This window comes from Peromyscus californicus, unplaced genomic scaffold (assembly GCF_007827085.1).
Source record: "Peromyscus californicus insignis strain IS unplaced genomic scaffold, ASM782708v3 Scaffold_19__1_contigs__length_69161282, whole genome shotgun sequence".
NCBI classification, from domain to species: Eukaryota; Metazoa; Chordata; class Mammalia; order Rodentia; family Cricetidae; genus Peromyscus; species Peromyscus californicus.
The window spans coordinates 10,072,079-10,092,714 of record NW_026294491.1 but is presented as its reverse complement, the minus strand read 5'-3'; the positions used below and the strand labels follow the sequence as shown (position 1 = coordinate 10,092,714).

Below are 20,636 nucleotides of genomic sequence, written 5' to 3'. Positions count from 1 at the left end.
ATTTGGCTGGTTAAGCTTTTGGCTGGTTAAGCTTTTGGCTGGTTAAGCATTCAGGCTTTCGAGCAGCAGCAGTTCAGCTGAGAGGCATCCAGTCTGAGGAAACAGGATCAACTGAGGAACTGGCGAGGTGAGGTTAGCTGTGGCCTGTTCTGTCTCTCTGATCTTCCAGCGTTCACTCCAATACCAGGTCCAGGTTTGATTTTATTAATAAGACCTTCTAAGATTCATGCTACACCACCCCTCCTAATCCACAGTTCCACCAACTGTGGACCAAGTATTACAATATATGAACCTGTGGGGTCCATTCTCATTCAAACCACCACAATTAGAAACTGATGGGAGGGGGGGTCATTGAGAGAAACTTATCCCATTGTTCAGAGTGGGATGTGTGTGTAGCCAGATGCCTGTGGAGTTCTGCGGTTGTTAGGTGCCTTGTATGAACAGTATATACAGGTAAAGGAGGTAGGCTGCCAAGTGCATTATTACAAGAGATGGGGTGTGCATAACCCCAAAGAAGCACCAAGTATTTACTGTCCCATGTTACTAAACTATTTCCTATCCTCGCCTGCCTCCAAACCACTTTAGAAGCTGTGTGAACGAGTCTATCTGTGGCAAGCATCCTCCCCGATAGTGCTTAAATGTCCTATTTCCCAACCCACTGCACAAAGGTCTTGCATCTTGTCTGGGAGAGAACTACTAGTTCTTAAAGGGTTGAACAAGAGGTAACTCACCCACAGAGGAGGTACAGCCGACAACTAGCCTCAGCAGTCCAGCAGTGTGAAGGGCCATGCTGGAGAGTCCTGGGGTGCCAGGAGTACCGGTCAGGTCTACAACGGCTTTTCAACGCGGTCTAAGGCAGAAGCTCATGGTAGCTGGGGAGGCTGCCATGGCCTTTTACAAGTGTACGAGTGCCCATGTTTCCTAGGTAAATGCAAGGATGGATGGATGGTTAGACTGCTGGTGTAGTCTTAGCTTCATGAAAAGCTGTAGGACTCCAGGCACCTCCTTCTCCCTGTGTCCTGACCCAGAAGCACAGATGCCCTGACCACTATGGTCTCTGCCAGCTTAGACCCAAGCTACAGAGCCCAAAACACTGAAAGAAACTTGCTTCGTTCCACACGAAGTCCACAGCCACGTCCTCCCCCCAACCCCCAGGAAGCACCAGGAAGACCATTCTATACACCACCCTCTCTGCCTTGTGAGTTTGTGCTGCAGATCACTGAATGGATGACCTCACTGAATGCTCAGAACTCACCACTTCGCACTCCCTCTTGGGATGCTCTGGGGAATTTCCCCCCACCCCTGAACTACCTCCCCTACTACAGCTCTAGGGGCAACTTCAGCCAGGGTCAGCCAGGACAGAACAGAAACTGTCAAGCTGATTCCAGAGTGGTATGCCACTTTTCACTCCTATCAGCAGTATGTGGGAATCCGTTGTCCCACAACTTCACAAGCTCATCATGTTGTAATCCCAGCATTTTAATATCCACTTCTCCAAGACCTATGGATAGGAAACAGCCTTCCTCTTGTCCATCCATCGTATGTATGCTGTCTTTCTTTCTTTTTTTTTTTTTTTCATTTCGTCACCTACATCTTCTTCAAGTACTCCTGATACTTTAAAGATCTTTCTACGACTGGACACAAGTCCTCTGTTAGGTAATTATTATATTCTGAATGCTTTCTCCCAGTCTCTGTCTTTTCATTTTCTTACCCCTGACTTTCAAAGACTAGGTTTTACTTTTTGATGAAGCTCAACTTATCACACTTGGTTCTAGATACCTCCACGGGGATGCAGCTTAAACAGCAAAGCCAGAGAGTCACTCAATGACGAACCAGGCATTTCCAGGAAAGCTCAGAGCTGTCACTTCACTACGTCCATCATTCCAGGTCCTCTGATCCCAATGCTGCTCCACGCGCCTAGCGCTAGAGGGCTCCGTGGAATGGAGAGCGCTCTCGGGTCTGGCTCCCGTCCCCTCTCCTGGAGGCCAGTGCTCGGTCCTCCTTCTTGCTTCGGAAGGTCGCTCACCTAGCGTCCAGCATAACCAGTGCCTATAGCCAGTTGCGCCCACACCCAGTTCTAAGGCACCGTACAGCACCTGGCGACCAGAATGCCCGGCATCGTGCAGCTTAATATGTACCAGGTGAGACCCAAGCAAGCTCTCCCTGCTCTTGGGCCATCCTGCGCACCGCACAATGATGACCCTGCAACTCCGCCCGGCCGGGCCGCCGCGGTGCAGCTCTGCGAACGCGGGAAGACCGTAGCCAAGAACTGCGCGGGAAGCAGCACTGCGCTGGGGCCCCGCCCCTCCCCAGACCACACCCTCTCAGCCACGCCCACACCCACCCACCCGCCCCAGGACGACGTGAGGCGCGTGCGCATGGTGGGACTTGCCGCGTTGCCGTAGCTACTGGAGACGCGCTCCGCGGGGCAGCCAGGCGCGCTTCCGGGGGGGCGGAGATAGGGTAGCAGGAAGTGCGTGGCCGCCGGGGCCATGGCGGCGCTCAGCGTCGTCTGCATGCTGCTGGCCGTGGGATTTTGGCGACCGGTCTCGGCTTCAGGAGAGGAGTTCTGGCCTGGCCAGTCGGCGGCGGACATCCTGTCGGGGGCGGCGTCCCGCAGACGGTAAGCGTGTCCACGCCATGCCGGGCCGGGCATCTGGGACAGGGTCAGCAGTAGGGCGGGGGCAGCGGGGCCGGGGCTGCGCACGCAGACTGTAAAAGTGAAGCTTGTTTGGCGAAGGTCGCCCTGGCCTTGATAAGGGTCTGAGCTGGCCGTCTACTTCCGAGAGATCTCTACCAGAAGGTCCAGGAGCGTAGGTGGAGCCCGGCTTTGGTCACGCTGGCTGGCCCACGGTCGACTCGGGCGTCCTGTTCCGAGGCCCATCTTGAGCGCCAGCGGTAGGACAGAAGTTACTGTCGTCTTCCTCCGCGGCCGGTATTTCCCAAACTAGAGTAACCCAGGAGCGGTCCGGTGCAAGCAAAGCCAGTGACGATGTGCGTGAAGCCTGCCTGGGATTGCCTCTTGCTTTGGCGAGGGCCTAAAGTTTTAGAACCTACATCGTTATTTGACTTTCTCAAGTGTCATTAATGTACGGGGGAGTTTTTCCACCGGCCAACCAGGCCTGTGATAATGCAAAAACACCTGGAGCACCCAGGTATAGCCAGACCTAAAATTGATTTCAAAAATTAAAAGCATTACTACCATCCTCTTCACTCTTTTTATTGTGAAGGTGCTCATTCTTCATTTAAAATAATCTTTGTTAACATAATGAGATTGTTGTTCTTTTCGAGTGAATGAATGGATACTTCTAGCCTTAGCTTCCACACAGGAACTGTCAATAGGTCTAATTCGTAAACCAGACCTGTCCAACCTGTGCCCATTGGCCACACACACACATCTCAGGATAGCTATGAATGCAGCCCACCATATTTATTGATGACAACATCATGCCTCATTGTCAAAGGTTTGGCATCCCTGAATAAACAACAGCCCTTTGTGGGCCTCAGTAATTGTTCAGAGTATGAAGGGGTCTTTGGACTAGATAGCCTGGAAATGGCTACGGTACTGATTCTCAGGCTTGGCCTCCGAGGTTCCACTGACATTGAGGATTGTCAGACAGTGCTTGTCTGCTGTTTGCACTCGTGAGGTCTGCAGGTCATTGTCACATAGTAACTACCCTCTCTGCAAGCTGGGAATGGGTGCTCTGTGAAGGGCCCTCACAACTCAAAGCCTGTGTCTTGCTCCCTGCTCAGGTACCTTCTGTATGATGTCAACCCCCCAGAAGGCTTCAATCTCCGCAGGGATGTCTATATCCGAGTTGCATCCTTGCTGAAGACATTACTGAAGACTGAGGAGTGGGTGCTTGTCCTGCCCCCATGGGGCCGGCTGTACCACTGGCAAAGCCCTGACATCCATCAGGTCCGGATTCCCTGGTCCGAGTTTTTTGATCTTCCGAGTCTCAATAAAAACATCCCGGTCATTGAGTATGAGCAGTTCATTGCAGGTGAGGCCGGGCATCAAGCTGGGAGGCTTTTCGTCCGGCGGCTTCCTGGCCCAGCCTGGCCAGCACTTTCCACTTAGCCCTGCTGTAGCGCTTGCTTCCGTGGTTTCTCCAGGGAAGCAGGGCTGAACAGCCATGGCAGGTGTGGTCAGAGTACTGATGAGAAAGCAGCGGAAAGGCCATCTTAGCTGAGAGATGCACACCTGCGTGGGTTGCACCACGCTGGTGAGGGATCTGTGAAGAAGCCTGTTGCTTGACTTCACCCTGCTCCCACTTGGTGAGAGGCATCAAGCTTTTCTGGGTACAGAGGTGTTTAGAGTTGACTGTGGCTTTGGTGGGAAGACAGATCCTTTCTTCTGCTGCGCTGGCTGGTACCAGTGGTGTGCATCAGATCCTTACTCCTCTGTGACCTCTGCCCCCTGCTCAGAACTGCTGCCTCAGGAGGATGTATTTCCAGGACGTGGTTCCCTCCCCAGATCTCATCACTATCAAACGTGTTCTGCATTATAGTCAGTCCTGGGAACATGGGAGCGCAAGTGGTACTTTTTCTTTTTCATTCAGGCTGAAGATGCAAAGTCAGTAAATGCATGCTTAGAATATACCCTTTCCTAGCCCAGCTCCCAGACTTGTTTGTGGGTCCTGGAAAACAGGAGCTGGGATTGGTTTTTTAGGGTGCCAGACTCACCTAAGATAGCCTGACCTTTGCCTGAGCCTCAGTCTTGAGTGCCTGGAGAAGCTGCCCATACCTCTCTGTAGGGCAAGGGCAGTGATTTCTCACTGTGGGAAAGGTATAGTCGGGGCCCTTGCCATTTAGTATGGCATCTGGAGGCACAGGGCTGATTCTCCTTGCTGCCACCGAACCTCCGTCCCTCCAGCTGGACTAGGCCTGGGGAAGCCCACGGAAGATGGTACCTGTGCCATGGGTGCAGGACTACCAGGATAAAGCTGTGCTGGGATCAGCCCAGCGCTTGATGCATGATTGGTCTGAGGGGAGCTGCCCATCTTGGGCCTCAGGTCCATCAGCCATATGCAGGCCTCATGCAGTGTGAATATAAAGACATAGAGATTGATTTTTTGCCACTTGCCATAACTTGGGTCGTCTTCCAGACACACTTCTTGGTACTTTGGGTATGGCTGGTGGTTCTGGTGGTTGTAACAGGTAAGGAGAACACAAACCTTCCTGGGACTCCTCTCGCTGGGGGTTAATGGTGAAGTAGACATGATGATAGGACATGCTGGGGGTCTTGAGAGTGGGAACAAGCTTTGGAGGGGAACTTACCAGTCGGGTCAACCTACGCTCGGGGAACAGTCCAAGGCAGCAACAGGAGAGGGGGTGAAGTTTGGCCTGCTCCAGTGTGTTAGGGGACAGTGGGGAAAAGCAGGTGACGGAGAGGCCAAAGAGACCTCAGTGCATTCCCTTCTGTCCCCCCAGGCCACATGCTCATGTCATTGATTCCGCTGGCTGCTTTGGACGCTTTACCAAGCCTCTGTGAACTAAGGAGGCCTTAACTAAATCACGAAAGCCATTGTGTGTGGTGCACAGCTGTACATGCAGCTGTGGTCCCTGTCATGTGGCACGTCCTCTGGGGTCTCTTTCAGAGTCCGGCGGGCCCTTTATCGACCAGGTGTATGTCCTGCAAGGTTACGCTGAGGGCTGGAAGGAGGGCACCTGGGAAGAGAAGGTGGACGAGCGGCCCTGCATTGACCCTCTGCTGTATTCACAGGACAAGCATGAGTATTACAGGTAGCGCCGTGGTCCAGGCCCCACATGGTTCACAGAGACTGTCCCGAGGGCCCGCCCCTGAGCCCTGGTACATTCTGGTGTAGCTTACCTCATAGGGTCTTTAAAGAACCTCACTAAGATACCCTTACTTTTTTACTTTATTTTTTGTGGTCTGGGGGTTGAACCTAGGGTCCTGTGCATGCTAAGCAGGCCCTCCACCATTTGAGCTACATCTCTCCAGTTCTTCTGTGTTCAAAGAAAGCTCTCAGTGTGTATCTCAGTGCCGCCTCTGACTTCAAATCTTCCTGTATTAGCCTCCGAAGCACTGAGTGTATAGTCATGTACCATGCCCAGCTCCCCTCACCTTTTATGTACACTTGAGCTTGGCATGGGAATGGTGGTCTTAGCCCCAAAGTCCTGGCTGTCACTTAGCACCCTCCATGTGTGATGTACGAGAGTCCTCTTGGAAGAGGAGTTGTTTGGAGAACATGGCTGTCTGGCTGAGCCATGGCTTCTGTTACCTCCTTCTCCACTGCCCATCTCCTGTCAATGACTGGGGAATGTTGAGTTCTGTGGATTTTCTCATAGTTCTTACAAGAACCTGGTTGTCCGTAGTGCTAGCCTGTGAGCCGCAGAGCGAGGGGGTGGGGTCAGCAGGACTGTGCTCCTGCATCTGCACGCCCCTCATCTGTTCCTGGGGGAGAGCACGCAGGCTGACAGACGGGCTGGGTTCTGTTTTCCAGAGGCTGGTTTTGGGGCTATGAGGAAACGCGGGGTCTGAATGTCTCCTGCCTGTCGGTCCAGGGCTCAGCTTCCATTGTAGCGCCTGTGCTTTTAAAGAACACGTCTGCTCGGTAAGTGCCCGGGCCCTCCACTGTGACGGCTTTGTATGTCACCATCCTGATACCTCACCAAGTCCCTCCCTGCACTCCAGCAGTCTGTGGGGTGCCCACCTCCACAGCCATGGACTAGGCTGCAGGAGACTGTGTGTCCTGGAAGAAGAAGCCTAGAGAGAATCCAGCCCAGGGTTGTCTGCTGTGCTCTGGCACTGTGAGTGTGAGAACGGTCTGCACTCTCCTGAACTTCTTGCTCAGTAAAGCCACTTTACCCTTACACTGTCATCCACCTCCTGTGCCCTGAGTGGCAGCTGTGGACGTTGGAGGCAGGACACACTCGTGGCTTCTCTTTCCATTCCTCTTTGGGGAGCCATGAGGATCCCAGGCTGGCTGGGAGTGTGTATGGGGGTGTGTGTGAGAAGGTGATGGTGTGTCCCGTGGAGGTAGCGTGAACAGTGGAGGTTGCAGGGATCTGGGTCATGGCTGGAAGGTGGCGTCTCCTGGGCTCGAGCACTGGGGCTTTGGAAGTAGTGCCTCGTGCTGTCTTAGTCCTTTCTCTCCTGAAGGTTGGGGGTCATAAAGCACACCCTGTTTTTTGGAATCAGGAGGTTACAGTAGGTGAGGGCAGCTGCTCCTCCCCTTGGTAACAGGCATAAGGAAGGGGTCCACCCAGGAATGGGGGGGGGGGGGCGGGGCAGGCATGAGTCTGTGAGGAAGTGCCTGAGTGCCACGTCCCAGGAACGTGCTGCAGGCATCCTTGAGTCTCAAGTCCTGTCTGCCCCTTCAGTTCCCTCAGTGTCTCCAGCAGCTAGCTGTGAGCATCGTGCTAGTCAGGGCACTCTAGACCACACTCCTCCTGTCAGGCTCCGTGTCTCCTCCAAGGCTTCTGGAGCCTTTGGCCATGATGCTGTCCACAGAATCCACTTGCTTAGCCTTGGTCTGCTCAGAGCAGCCAGCCACAGTGGGCCTGGACACTGCAGCCTCCCTGCCACCACTGAGCATGTTGTGACTGGCTCTGGTTCCATACAGAAGCAGATGCTCACCCGATGTGGAGGGACCTGGCCCTCGTTTCATGCCTGGTGGGGTTCAGCATTAACGCTGTCTCAGGACCAGGCCTTATGTATTCCAGTGCCTGGATTTACAAACAAAACCCAACAGCCTGTTCCTGTGAGGTGCATGATGTTAGGGTCAGTTTCTCCTCTCATGTTGAGGGGCTAGAATGGAGCTGAGTCCAGAGAGGGACTGAGAATAGACGGCTGTGATTCAGGAGCAGTGGGAGGGGTGCTGTGTGGGCAGAGGAGGTGACACTACCGCCCACTTCAGTACCAGAACACCCAACTCCAGGTGGGTCGATGACCTCCTGGGCAGGAGAACTGTCAGCTGTCAGAGCACAGCCCCAGGATCTTAGGGTGGGGATAGCTGCTAAGCAAGGTATGGAAAACACTAGCCAATTAAATTATTATAAAATCTAGAAGTCCGGCCAGTGTCCATTAAAAACTGAGGAGATGGACTACAGAGAAGGCGAGGCAGCAGCATATTTGAGAAGGATGAGACTGTCCACTGTCCCTGAATCAGCAGGTGCCTGGCAGGAAGCCCACAGGAAAATGAGCACAGGCAGCTTTGGGCAGAACAGGTATGCCCCACCCCCAGGCTCCCACCACAGGAGGCAGGTAGCTGACCGGCACTGCCCTGGGCAGGAGAGTCAGGTCACACTGCTGAGGACTTGACTTAAGCTTGTAGATCACAGATCTGTGGCACAGCAAAGCCGTCTATCCATCCTCTTCAGTAACACTGTCTGTCTGTCCTCACACCTGCCAGAGGCCTCCGTGGCAACCCCAAGCCAACACCCTTCAGTGATGGACAGCTTAAGGGATGTGCTCAAGTCTAAACACTGCTCAGCTAAGACCCTCTATGCTGCTCGTTCAGCAACAGAGTATCATCAGGCTGTGAGACATTAGGCTCCATGTGTGCGGGGCTCAGTGCCAGGCATGTGCCAGGAGGTAGGCAGGAATGTGTGTTGGGCAGTGATGCTAACCAGGCCTCTTGGGAAGTCCCTGGGGATGGAGGGGACCCGTGTCCTTTTGACCAGTTTGTCTAACTGTACTTGTGACAGCACACGTATCGCTGTCTATTTTATGATCAGAAGACAGTGCTGTTTGGAAGTCAGAGGCAGCCACCGACTTTCCCATTTCCCTTTAGGAATGCCCTTCCGCCAGACTCCTCTTCACATGTGTGGCTACGTCTTAAACACAGGTGGATGCCATCTAGGCATTCTCCACATGGCTGCTTGTTCATGCCCTCACTTAGCTGAGCACCTTGGGCACTGTTAGGACGCATGGCCATCCCCACAGTTTTAGCCTCTGCACCAATCGAAGTGAGTTCATGGAATCAGCCCATCTTGGTCTGAGCTGCTACAGACTGGAGCATTTTTGTAGCGAATCCTCTGTGCACACATTGAGGAAGTAGAAATGTAGGGTTGTGCCCAGAACTGAAATGGCTGTGGTGGGTGCACTTTTCATGCGGGTCATCTGAGCCGTTGGTATAAAGCTGGTGCCCATGCAAAGCCCCAGACTCTGACATGGGAGAGTAAGGAGAAAGAGTCTACTGTCTGCTTGCTTGTTTCTGACTGGGAATCTTTTGAAATGTTAGTCTGTAAAGCCCCAAGTTTAAATATTTTACCTTTATTTTCTCTGTAAAATGGATATTTTTGCACACTGGTAAATTTCCATGGCCTATTGTGGAACAGCCTATTGTGGAACGGCTTCTGGGTTTCTGCTCCACCCTGTGTCATCTCAGTGTCCTTAAGTCCTCTGGGTCCCAGTGTGAGTTTCAGTTTCCACGTTCCCCTTACAGCTGCAGTCAGTGGTGAGAGGAAAGGCTTTGGTGACAGGCTCGCTTCCTCAGTCCCTGGTCCTCTCAGGGAAGATGGTAGTACGGGCTTGAGACTTGGAGACCCCCAGGGGTGGCCCTCTTCCTTTGTAACAGGAGCGAGCATGTTCTTGTGCCTTGTGGAACCACAGCCTTGCTCTCCTGTGTGATAGGTGACAGACCCTTGGCACACCCACCGGACTGGCAGTGTGTCCTTTTAGTGCTAATGTCCTCTTTCCCCTGCTCACAGCTCTGCAGGGACTTGCAGGATGCTCCCATTTAGGGTCTCCAACAAACTCTCACTATTGGGGCCCAAGGCTTTCCCGTTCTTGGAAAGTGCAAATATAAACATTTTAACTCTTAGATGGTTGAAATCTTTTATTTTTCCCTTATTTAAATGCAGGTCTGTGATGTTGGACCGAGCTGAAAACCTGCTTCATGACCACTATGGAGGCAGAGAGTACTGGGATGTGAGTACCTCACAGTGGCCTCTGCATGTGTTCATGTTTTGAAAACTTCACATTCAACAGCAACTTTGACCCTTGCTGACTGAAACCCTGGGCTGTGCAATCATGGCTGTGAAGCGGGGATCTGTCTGACTCAAGCTGTGGTACTGAGTGACTCAACGATGCTCCGCTGAGCCATGCTCCGTGCCGTAAACATGGTGGTCTTGCCGTGGGTGGCATGCAGCCCGTGACTTGTCCTCTCTGCACCTGTGGGTGACTACACTCGTGACATTTCTCCTTTGGTTTGGGGAAGGGGACACTTGGTGCAGTGAGTCCCAACACCATGAACCATTTCTGCTTAGAGGGGACACTGGCTGACCTGAGCCGGTGTCAGGCCGGGAACAGCAACCCTGCTCCTAAAGCATTTGGATTCCAACAGAGACAGAATCATCCAGTTTGGTTCAGTTTAGGAAAAATGAAGCCTGAATCAGGCAAACTATAAAGCCAGGAGCTGGGCAGACACGGAGGTGATGAGGCTGCATGGCCTTGCTGGCCAAGGGCAGATGGTGCAGGCCAGCCTTGCAGCCTAGACAGGCCCGACTCTGGGCTGCCTGGGGGAGGGGAGCCCCTCCCTGAAGTGGCCCTACATGGGCCCATCCCCATCTCTGTGGGTGACACCACTGCTGCTTGAGTGCTCAGGGATTAACTAGAGGCCCTGTAGTTGGCACAGAAGGACCCAGCTAGGAGGGCTGAGGATCCTTGCCAGTGGCAGCCTGCGGAAAGGAGGCGCCGGTGCTGGATAGTGAAGTTGTGACTGCTCCTTCATCCGAAGGCCTCGTGACACTCAGCTCAGCCCTGTTCGTGCAGACCCGGCGCAGCATGGTATTTGCAAAGCACTTGCGGGCTGTGGGAGATGAGTTCAGGAGCCAGCACCTCAACTCCACGGATGCCGCCGATAAGATGGTCCCGGAGGAAGACTGGACGCGGATGAAGGTAGCTGTGCTGCTCTTGGCCGAGAAGGAACTAGGGATGGGCTCAGCTCTTAGGCTAGCATGTCTGTCCTGTGGCTATTATATTCCAGTATCTGACCTTCAGGAGAGCTGCAGGGCAAGCTCCTCTGAATCCTTGTCTTGATGCAGAGTTATGGACAGGACTTATACAGATTTCTCTTTATTGAAGTGGGAACATTATTGTTAACATAAAATAGGAGATATATATAAGTCTGCAGATTCTGCCCAGCATGGTGGCACATGCCGATGACCCCAGTCTTCAGAGGTGGAAGCAGGAAGGCTGTGGGCTCCAGGCCAGCCTGGGCTAAGTAGAGAAACCTTGTCTCAAAAATAAAAATATTTAAAAAAAGGAAAAAAGGAAGTGTGGGGGGTGGGGTGGGGGTGGGGGGGCACACTAAGCAGAAGTAGGCATTGAAAGATGAGTCGTCAGCATTTTCTGTGGCCTCCACACAGCAGAAAGGAAGCAGGCCAGCCCGCCTGTCGCAGAGCTTCTGTAGTTGGTTGTTTTTGCTCTCTTGGCGCTTTTGGGGGGACCCGCCACCCAGCTCCCAATTAAATCGTACACTGAGGCTTATTCTTAATTATAAATGCCCAGCCTTAGCTTGGCTTATTTGTAGCCAGTTTTTCTTAACTTTAAATGATCCCATTTATCTTTTTGCCCCTGGGCTTTTTCCTTTTCTTACTTCTGTATATCTTACTTTCACTCTTACTGGCTATGCGGCTGTGTGGCTGGCCCCTAGCGTCCTCTTCTCCTTGTTTTCTTGTTCTTTCTTCTTTTCTTGTTCCTCGTCTTCTCCTGGATTTCTCCTTTTATTCTCTCTGCCTGCCAGCCCCGCCTATCCTTTCTCCTGCCTCGCTATTAGCTGTTCAGCTCTTTATTAGCTCATCAGGTGTTTTAAACAGGCAAAGTAACACAGCTTCACAGACTTAAATAAATGCAGCATAAAAGAATGCAACACATCTTTGCATCATTAGAAAAATGTTCCATGGTACAAACAAATGTAACACGTCTTAAAATAATAGTCTACAACAAGCTCCTTCAGTCCGTTGGTCCTTTCCTTGCTGTATGTGTCCTTTCCCCTCAAAGCTGCGTTTCCTGTGTCATCTTTCCCTTTGACTGGCATGGTTGGCACCTCCTCTGTGTCGTCAGTGGATGTTAGGACTCCACCGTACCTGTTTGGCCTGTGGGTGGTCTGTGCTTTGGTGGTCTTGCCTAGAAGAAAGTATTAAGTAGCTTTTTTATTTTCATTTTTTTTTCCTGGTGGTTCATTTATGGTTTTCATTTCGCTCAGATAAAGCATTTGTGATGATTGATTCCTTTGTGGTCTTACCAAGACATCCATTCCCCCCAGGAGATTCTGTGTGAGACTCAGTTAGGCTGGAGGGATACTTTCGAGGACATGTTTGTCCCTCTCTCTGCTTCCCAGGACACCTGGGTGAGCTCTCCTCATCATTTCCCCACATCCCTGCCTTTTGTAGGTCAAACTGGGCTCGGCGCTCGGCGGCCCCTACCTCGGAGTCCACCTGAGAAGAAAGGACTTCATCTGGGGCCACAGGGAGGATGTGCCCAGCCTGGAGGGTGCTGTGAAGAAGATCCGCAGCCTCATGAAGACTCACCAGCTGGACAAGGTGTTCGTGGCCACAGATGCTATCAGGAAGGGTAGGCAGTTCTAAGCCTATGCTTTGCTAGGCCTCTTACCGCCGTTGGATGCTGGGCAGGTGTAGGTCTTCATGATGACCCTCCACAGTGCACCTGTTCATTCTGGGGGATCAGCAGCCTATCCTTTGCCTCGCAGAGCAGGAAGAACTGAGGAAGCTACTTCCAGAAATGGTGAGGTTTGAGCCCACTTGGGAGGAGCTGGAGCTGTACAAGGATGGAGGTGTGGCCATCATCGATCAGTGGATCTGCGCTCATGCCAGGTGCCTGTCCAGCTTGCCCGGGGGGCTCTCGCTCTTTTCAGGGGTTCCTGTCCAGCTTGCCCAGGGGGCTCTCGCTCCTTTCAGGGGTTCCTGTTGCCCCAGTACTCAGCAGTTGAGCAGGTGGCTGTGGCCGTCCATCTTCTCTGGCCCCCTTTTGCTTCATTACTCTCTAAACTGTAACACCCAGCCCAGTGTCTCCTTGGCTCCTATGAACAGTGGGTCTGGACCCTTCAGGTCTTTCCTGCACACATTCTCCATGGAGTATACCCACACCCCTTCTGCTCCTGTCTGCCCGAGGGATGTACCCTGCCCAGGCTGTTTGGCTTCCTTGGCATGTTTGTGCTGCTGAAGCTACACAGAGCTGCCTGCAGCCAAAGGCCTCTGTCTCAGCGCTCTGGGAGACCGTGAGGGCTGCTGGCCCTGTGGCCCTCCTCTGTACGTGAGCTGCAGGCCCCTCCGGGTGGGCTCAGATTCGAATGCCCCGAGGAGAATGGGAATCAAGGCAGAATGTGTGCCTTTCCTTGTGGCTCCAGATGCGGAGGTGCTCGGAGTGTGCACACTTAGCACAGGAAGGCTAGTGTGTGCCCATCTTGTCCTGCTGCTTTTCTCTCCGTGACCGCTGCTTTCCTGCTGTGTGCTGGCCTCTGCGGTTCCCGCTGACACTGTCCCAGCACCAGGGGTAGGCAGGTGAGGGCCTCATTCTTGATCTGTGGGACTAGCTGCTCTGCCCTTGCAGGCATAGCTTGTGCAGTGTGCGTGACGGGGAGCCAGGCCATTCTGTCTTTTTCCCTGTCAGTGCTCTCGGAGGAGGCTCTGAGCTTGCCCCTTCTCTCTGCCTGGGGTGCTTCCCACGATCCACTAGATACAAGCTGTGTCTCAGGAACTGACCGCAGTTCCCAGCTCAGAAGACACTTCATACAGCTGATTGTCACCAGCACAGCGCACCCGATACTTGCCTCCACAGGTGCGGTTGCACCTAAGGCCCCAGAGTTCCAGGATAGTCATGTAATGTAGCACTCCAGAACTTCTCTTGGATTAGTTGGTCACTAGGTGCCATCAGAGGGCCAGGCTACAGGAGTCAGGGCTGGCGGCATCTCTCTGTCACCCCAGAATCTGAAGGACCCTGGAAAAGGGGCTCCCTTAGCTATGACAGCATGTATGGAGAGTCCCTGCCACTGCTAGTGTGTCAGGATGGACGCAGAGTCCTTGGTGTTTGTTGTATAGCAAGGTGGAGGTCTCTGTCTGTAGTGGAGAGACACACGGGTGTCTGCAAGGCAGAGTGGGTGCTGAAGCATGGGATGACCCATGCAGGTAGGTGCGTGCGTGTGTGTGTGACTAATAAATCCATTGCTGGTCCCAGGTAACCTCTCGTTACTCTGCAGGTTTTTTATTGGCACCTCAGTCTCCACATTTTCTTTTCGGATTCATGAAGAGAGAGAGATTTTGGGGTTGGACCCCAAGACAACATACAACCGGTTTTGTGGAGACCAGGAGAAAGCATGTGAGCAGCCCACACACTGGAAGATTGCTTACTGAGGCCCACCTCTCCACCACCTGCCAGTCACTCGGTCACAGGGTCCCAGAGGAGGCCTCCACTTGGGGGGCAACACACCTGAAGCCCGTGCTCCTTTGTGTTCACGGGCCGACATCTACCTGTGTAGGCTCCGCCCCCTTCAGGATTCACAATTGTGTCTTCTTTCAGGACTTGAGAACCCATGTCCCCATCACAGATGTCCCATGTGTGCTAGTCCAGAAATGTGAGGGACATTTGTCAGCCCTGACAGGCCCTTCAGCCACATCCTGAGCAAGTTGAGGATGGCCAGTGAGTGGTAACACCCTTGGGTGTGGATGCTGGCTCCTGAGATGTTGGTATAACTGTCTACCAAGGTTGATTCACACATGCCCAGTGTGAGCAGATGCCAGGTTTTGCCTCACCCTCCATCTGCCTGGTGCCCCAGCTAATTTCCTCCTGCAGTGGACGGCTTGGGCACTGTTCTCACCAGCACGCTGGGACCTTGAGGACAGCCCTTGAGTGCCAGGGACTCCCTCACCTCACATGGGTCCCCAGGCTCGTTGCACTCAGCTGAGACACAGACTTGAGAAGTGACAGAAGTGACCTTCGAAAGGCCACATCTGAGACACACACTGCTTTGTGAAACCCTGTCCTAGGCCTCATGCTGCAGCACAGGAGGCGGGGTCAGCACAGCCTTGACCAGGGCACCCTTGGGTCCTCGACCTCATCAGTACACCCCCTCCCCCAGTGCCGTGCACTGAGCAGCCCCCACTCAGCTACTGCCCAGGTCTCCTTCCCAAGCACCGAGGTAGACCCTGAGCACAGACAAAGGTCTTGTGGCTCACTCAGCTCACCAGGTAGAATCATGTATTTATTCTTTTCCCTTTGTACATCCAAGTGTATTAATAAAATACTTTTTCAAGAAAGCTATAATCACAGAAATGGTGCCTCTTAAGTACTTTGCTTCCTTAGCTCAGGAGCTGTGCCATGTAGACTACAACTGTGCCTTTTGGGAGAATGAGGTCTCGTCCACCTGGCAGTGTGCAGTATAGACCCTTGTTGATCTGCAGAAGACAAACTAGCCAGGTGTGACAGGACAGAGCAGTGTGTCCTGGTACCTGGGGTTTGGATCTGGCCATGGGGACCTTGTCACTGTCCACCACAACCTGGTTCTCTTTGTTGGACTGTTTGATAGGACTGTTGGGGAAAAGCATTCTCCAACTATAGAAAATCTGAAGATCCCATCTTCTGGACTCCAAGGAGATGGCAGTACAGCCTTCGTGGGCTTCCTGCTGTCTAAAAGGGTGGCTAGTTCATGTGCTGCGGCCTTCGTGGGCTTCCTGCTGTCTAAAGGGGTGGCTAGCTCATCTGCTGGAAACAGACGGGTTGCTGTGATAGTGGTCACAGGAGTGGTCATTGGTGAGCCTGCAGCTCAATTCTATACAAAGGTAGGTTGCAGTTCACCCTGAACTGGGACGGCTCTAAATGAGCGAATTCAACAGAAGACCCGGGAGCTGACTATGTCCAGGAGAAGCCAGGCCACAACTGGGAACTGATGGGGTCATTTGGGTCAGTGTTGTTTTACTGGGGTTGGGGATGCTGACAATTGCAACTCAGCATGAATTACAGCGGCTGCTTGTGCCAAGGTACATGCCATAGCCCCCTTCTGCCCCTTCCGTCACACTGCCACGGTGCCCCTTTTGCCAGGGATTTCTTAACAGGGGAGCCTGACCTCCACACTGGTACAGATGACACCAACAAGGCGGGCATGACTGGTGTCCTCGTCACCATCATCACGTGGGCTAGACACATAGACATGTCCTGCTGGGCACCAGTCTGCGCTCAGCCCTCACATTTTATGCAACTTGCGGTGTGTATTTTTCAGTGCACCAGCTATGAGCTTACAACTCGCCCATCGTCCGTCTTCCCTGCTCTCAGATGTAGGAAGATGAACACAGCAGCCACACTGGCCTGAGCTGTTACCGGTATCAGTCAGGTTAGGGGGTCCTTTGTGGCCTCTGGCCTCTGAATCTACTGTGTCTGGAAGCCTTTGCCCTAAAATGCCTGTCATCTGGCAGTCTCCAGGCACCATCCAGCATTTGATGATGCAGGCCCTGTCATCTCAAAGTTCACTGCCAGGAGGGAAAATAAGGATCCTAGTACACCGTATCCCACATGCAGCAGGGAGGCAAGGCTTCCCGCCCCGAATAAACAGGGCAATGCTGAGGATGAGGTGGACCTTGGAGACTGAGTTCTACAATTTGGGAGAAAGGCCAGTGGTCAAAAAGAACAACAGGACCATAGGGTCTTTGGTGCCACCTGTAGCCACACTTGGAGTCTGCCCAGAACCCCAGGACACTGTAGAACAACGGAGTTACCCACAATGCACCGGTACCAGCAGTACCATCCAAGCAGGTCACAGCACAAACCAGCCCACTCGGGGTCTCGGTGCAGAGACCATGCAGATGACAAGTGGCCATCCCTGGTGGAACCACAGGGCCATTTGTTCTGAGGCAGCAGCTAATTGGGACACCTGAGGCTATAAATCAGACACACCACTGCCCAGAGCGTCTGGGACTGAGGCTCCACAGCCTCTGAGGAGTTGTGCTCATCCATTTTGAGCAGAGGTTTATTTAGCTCACAGCTTTGGAAATGTCACTGTGCCAGCTCTAATGGGGTCTCACCTTGGCTGCAATGGCTCATGGGAGCTAGCCATGCCAAAGTGAATAGGAAGATCATACCTACACACAGAGGCTGGGAGCTGGGAGGGACTGAGCTATGACTCTTAGGACCCTCTCAGAGGGTGACAGAGGCCCCCCCAGGACCACCTAACCCTTGTGTGAACAGCACTGAGATTGGAGGACCGCCCCCCACCCCCCGAGCTGGACCTAAGTCTAAATATTCCACCACTTCCCCTGGCACTGCCAACTTCACAGGAAAGGGCGCCGGAGTGAGCGCATGCCCAGCCACAGCAAGAGCTAAACGTCACACTGTCCTCAGATCCACACCAGACAGCAAGCCAAGCCCTCCACAGAACCCCTGCCCTCGTGGTTCCGGAAGGAGACACTGCAAGACCTCAGCGGCTGTGTTCATCTTCTACTTGGGTCATCCATTCCCCATCAGGGGCTTATGTAGGGATCCTTGCTGCCCACTTTTAAAGTAGGACTTGGCAGGGAAGGGACACAGTACACTCAGTCACAGAACCAAGATAAGCTCCAGAACAACAGGAAACCAACAGGGACTCTGGAGAGACAGACACATGTGACAGATGACAGATAAGAGCCTCAAACAAAAATTACGCCTGGAACTGGAACTCCAGGATCATGGCATGCAGTACCATCCCCTCAGGCAGTCCTTGACTTGTAGCTGGAGTCTTCTCGGTATCCCCACAGAGCCATCCCTTTGTCCAGCCTCCTTCCCAAGCACATAGTTCTACAATTTGGGAGAAAGTGTTGTGTTGGATTTGGCTTGCCCTGGTGACCTCTGTTTACCTTAGTCACCTCCGCAACAGCCCCATTTCCAAACAGAACCATGCTCAGATGTACTAGGGGTTCAGCAGTAGAGTTTGAAAAACCACTGAGCCCCGATCCCTCACATTGCCTACACATCACTCCTGACTCCAGAAGTCAGGGCTGACCCCGGATAGCTTACTCAGAGCCAGCTTGCCCTGGAGAACAGAGTAGCCAGTCCACTGGACCTGCAGCCTGCATGATGGGGAGAGTCACTGGTGTAGTTTGGTCAGGTCATGTACGGCAAGTCTGTGATAGGATATGTACCAAAGTGGAACAAAGAGATGTTTCTGAGACCTGCTGTCCAGGGCTGGGCTGGACAGCTAGGGCCGCTGCTCTCCCTCCCCATCTACCCTCTGTGGGGTCCACTGGGAGGGCAGGGGTCTGTGGGGAAGGCTGAACAGGCATGACCCTGGCTGGACTGGAGCCTGCTGCTCTCCAGAGGTAAGCCAAGGCAGTCTGGATTCAATGACCTGGTTGCTAGCTTCAGGGCGACGTGGAGGGAGACAACGGGCAGGAAACACATTTGGGGACCGTATTGAGTCACACCTTGGCTGGTTCCAGTGCCATCTGCCTCTGCTGTGCGGCCATCACTCCTTGCCGCCACATCAGCTAACTAATGGAGGCTGGAGGCTGCAATAAATGGCCTGTGACAAATTCAACCCCTGGCTCTAAGGAAAGGCCTTTTCATGACAAAGAAGGGCTCACGTATCTTGTAGATGGCCGCCCTCATGCTCCACAGAGGGCAGGACTGCAGGACACATGGCACCATCAGCTCTCCCCACCTCAAAAGGAACACAAGAGCCCTGCAAACCCTTGGGGTCTGGGGGGCAGCAGCACCTCCAATCCGTCACTTCTAGAACATGCACCTGCCTGCTTTTTTATTATTATGTTTTTATTATTTGGGAATCTAACATCATGTGCCCCAATGGCATTTACCTCCTAATCTTCCCATGTCTGCCCCCTTCCTCTGTGACCCCCCCCCCAAAAAAAAACAAGTCCAATTTGTGTTGTCCATATATTCACTGGAGCATGGTCAAATTTCTAGTGGCTAGCCCCACAAGAGAGGATGAATCTTTCTCCACCTACATGCACGCCAGAAGCCATCAGCTGAGGAAAGCCGTTTGGTGGACAGAGCTGGACAGGCTAGCTTTTCCTGCACTGTAGTGCTGTGGCCCAATGAGGGGCAGAGTTGTAGAGGTTTGTAGAGGAAGCTCTCCTGTGAGGGATGGGGCTAGCTCTCCTGCACCCACGGACATTAACTTGGCTTCAGGTGGCAGTCCCGACCACAGGCATCTGCATGGGTTTTGGCAGTAACATGGGCCACAGACATTGACAAGGCCCTTGGCTGTATCAGGACCACTGACCCACTCGTGGTCTTCAGTGGCTGCATGGACCATGAGCCTCAACATGGTCTCAGGTGGTTACACATGTCACTCACATCAGCATGGCTCCCCAAGGAAGCAAAGCCTGAGGACATCACCCGGGCATCGGGCAACAGTACAGACGACATATGTCGATATGGATCACAGGCTTCATCGAGGATGGGGACAGCAGCATGGACCACTAACACCAACATGGCTTCCGATGGTATCACAGACCATGGTGGTCTTTCAAGGGGGTCCAATCTAGAAAGAGAACCTTTCCTCATCTTGGGCCTCCATCACTGCCCAGATGATCCCAAGGTCCAGGTCTGGGGGCTGTGTCTGCATAAGCTCCTGGCTGCTGTGCACCATCCTTACTGGGCGGTGACAGCATGTAAACCCCATGTAAACTGGAGATGTCTCCAGTTCCACCTCTCTCCCTAGCACAACACGCCACTCTGCTTTTTTCCCCCACCTCTCCAGCACATATTTGTTCATTTGTAGTGGCGTCTCCCTGCCCTGAGCTGCGGGGCCAGGGTGGCGCTGTGGTGGCTTCCAGCAGCCTGGGGCCACAGGGACCTGCCTGTCCTTGAGAAAGGCAAGCAGGTTTGTAGAGGAAGCTCCAAACAAGGCCACGGACCTTCAGAAAAAGACACCCACATCCATCCTGTAGGATGGGGTAGGAGGGGGGGCTGTACCACCCTCTCTGACCCTCCATGGCCTCAGGGAATGGCTAAGATGAACAAAAACACCTAGGTAGCTTTAATGCTTTAGTGGAGGGTGATGAGGCTGAGAGAGACAGAGGTCTGGTGGAGAGGCAGGCCAGGGCTGGGGAGCCACTGATGCTTCTGTCATCAGGTCCAGGGCTGTGGAAGGTCCAGTCCGGGGACACAGCGGGGGAACTCCAACCAAGTCCCCAGGGGCACACAGCTACAGATCCAGACAGCTAAAAAGAGCGAGCCAGGCCACATGTCCTGTGTCTTGGACCCTGAGTAGGAAATGAACTTCAAAGGGTCTGGAAGTTCCAGTGACTAAACTGTGGAGATGGGGATGCCATGGAGCTGGGGCTCCCCACAGGGAACCCCCAGGAGGGCCATTTGGAAACCATTTTGGACACAAGGCTGTGCTGGGAGGGCCTGAAGGGTCCCCTGCAGCAGGAACTATGAAAAAAAGGCTCCGCAAACAGGCAGGGTAGGATCCTGGGCTTAACAAGTCCCAGAAGAGTGGCAGGGGACAAAGTCAGCCTGGGTGTGGCAGGACTCTAGGGGACAGTGAATGGGGAAACTTGGGGCCCAGAAAAGGGACAGAGTACTTAGGGTGTGAACCCCACCTCTGGGCCGAGGGACAAAAAGAGAGAGACTTACTTGCAACCCCCTTCTCCTCTGGTGCTAGGCAAGCACTCTAGCACGGAACTAAATCCCCTCTGGGAGAACTTCCAACCACAGG

General features: G+C 53.3%; 1 protein-coding gene and 1 long non-coding RNA gene across 6 annotated transcripts in view; one reads left to right on the top strand and one right to left on the bottom strand.

Moving 5' to 3' along the window:
* Nucleotides 1-2,285, bottom strand: part of LOC128114534 (uncharacterized) — a 72,929-nt gene extending 70,644 nt beyond the window's left edge. For both annotated transcript variants that reach the window (XR_008219793.1, XR_008219794.1), the window contains exons 1-2: nt 1,780-2,285; nt 732-921 (exon numbers count right to left, since the gene is read on the bottom strand). This is a non-coding gene — a long non-coding RNA (uncharacterized LOC128114534). The remainder of the gene's footprint in view (nt 1-731; nt 922-1,779) is intronic.
* Nucleotides 2,286-2,458: 173 nt separating this feature from the next.
* On the top strand, nt 2,459-15,250 carry Pofut2 (protein O-fucosyltransferase 2). Of its 4 annotated transcripts, none has more exons than XR_008219792.1 (10): nt 2,459-2,623; nt 3,754-4,004; nt 5,601-5,745; nt 6,468-6,578; nt 9,832-9,898; nt 10,742-10,867; nt 12,364-12,544; nt 12,686-12,804; nt 13,338-13,491; nt 14,187-14,298. XR_008219792.1 is itself a non-coding variant. In XM_052744595.1 (9 exons), the coding sequence occupies exons 1-9, from the start codon at nt 2,493-2,495 to the stop codon at nt 14,338-14,340; spliced, it is 1,290 nt and encodes a 429-aa protein (XP_052600555.1). In that variant the 5' UTR covers nt 2,460-2,492; the 3' UTR covers nt 14,341-15,250. The 4 variants fall into 4 exon arrangements, 1 of the variants encoding a protein (XP_052600555.1); XR_008219790.1 differs by having other exon boundaries at nt 2,460-2,623; nt 12,681-12,804; XR_008219791.1 differs by lacking the exon at nt 13,338-13,491 and having other exon boundaries at nt 14,187-14,300.
* The last annotated feature ends 5,386 nt before the right edge of the window (nt 15,251-20,636 follow it).

What these genes read in the sequence shown, in the direction of transcription:
- Pofut2 (XM_052744595.1), top strand. Translation starts at nt 2,493, where the DNA reads ATGGCGGCGCTCAGCGTCGTCTGCATGCTGCTGGCCGTGGGATTTTGG. An exon ending in GTATGAGCAGTTCATTGCAG is followed by an intron (nt 4,005 to 5,600) that starts GTGAGGCCGGGC and finishes GGTCTCTTTCAG; the next exon opens with AGTCCGGCGGGCCCTTTATC. An exon ending in TTAAAGAACACGTCTGCTCG is followed by an intron (nt 6,579 to 9,831) that starts GTAAGTGCCCGG and finishes ATTTAAATGCAG; the next exon opens with GTCTGTGATGTTGGACCGAG.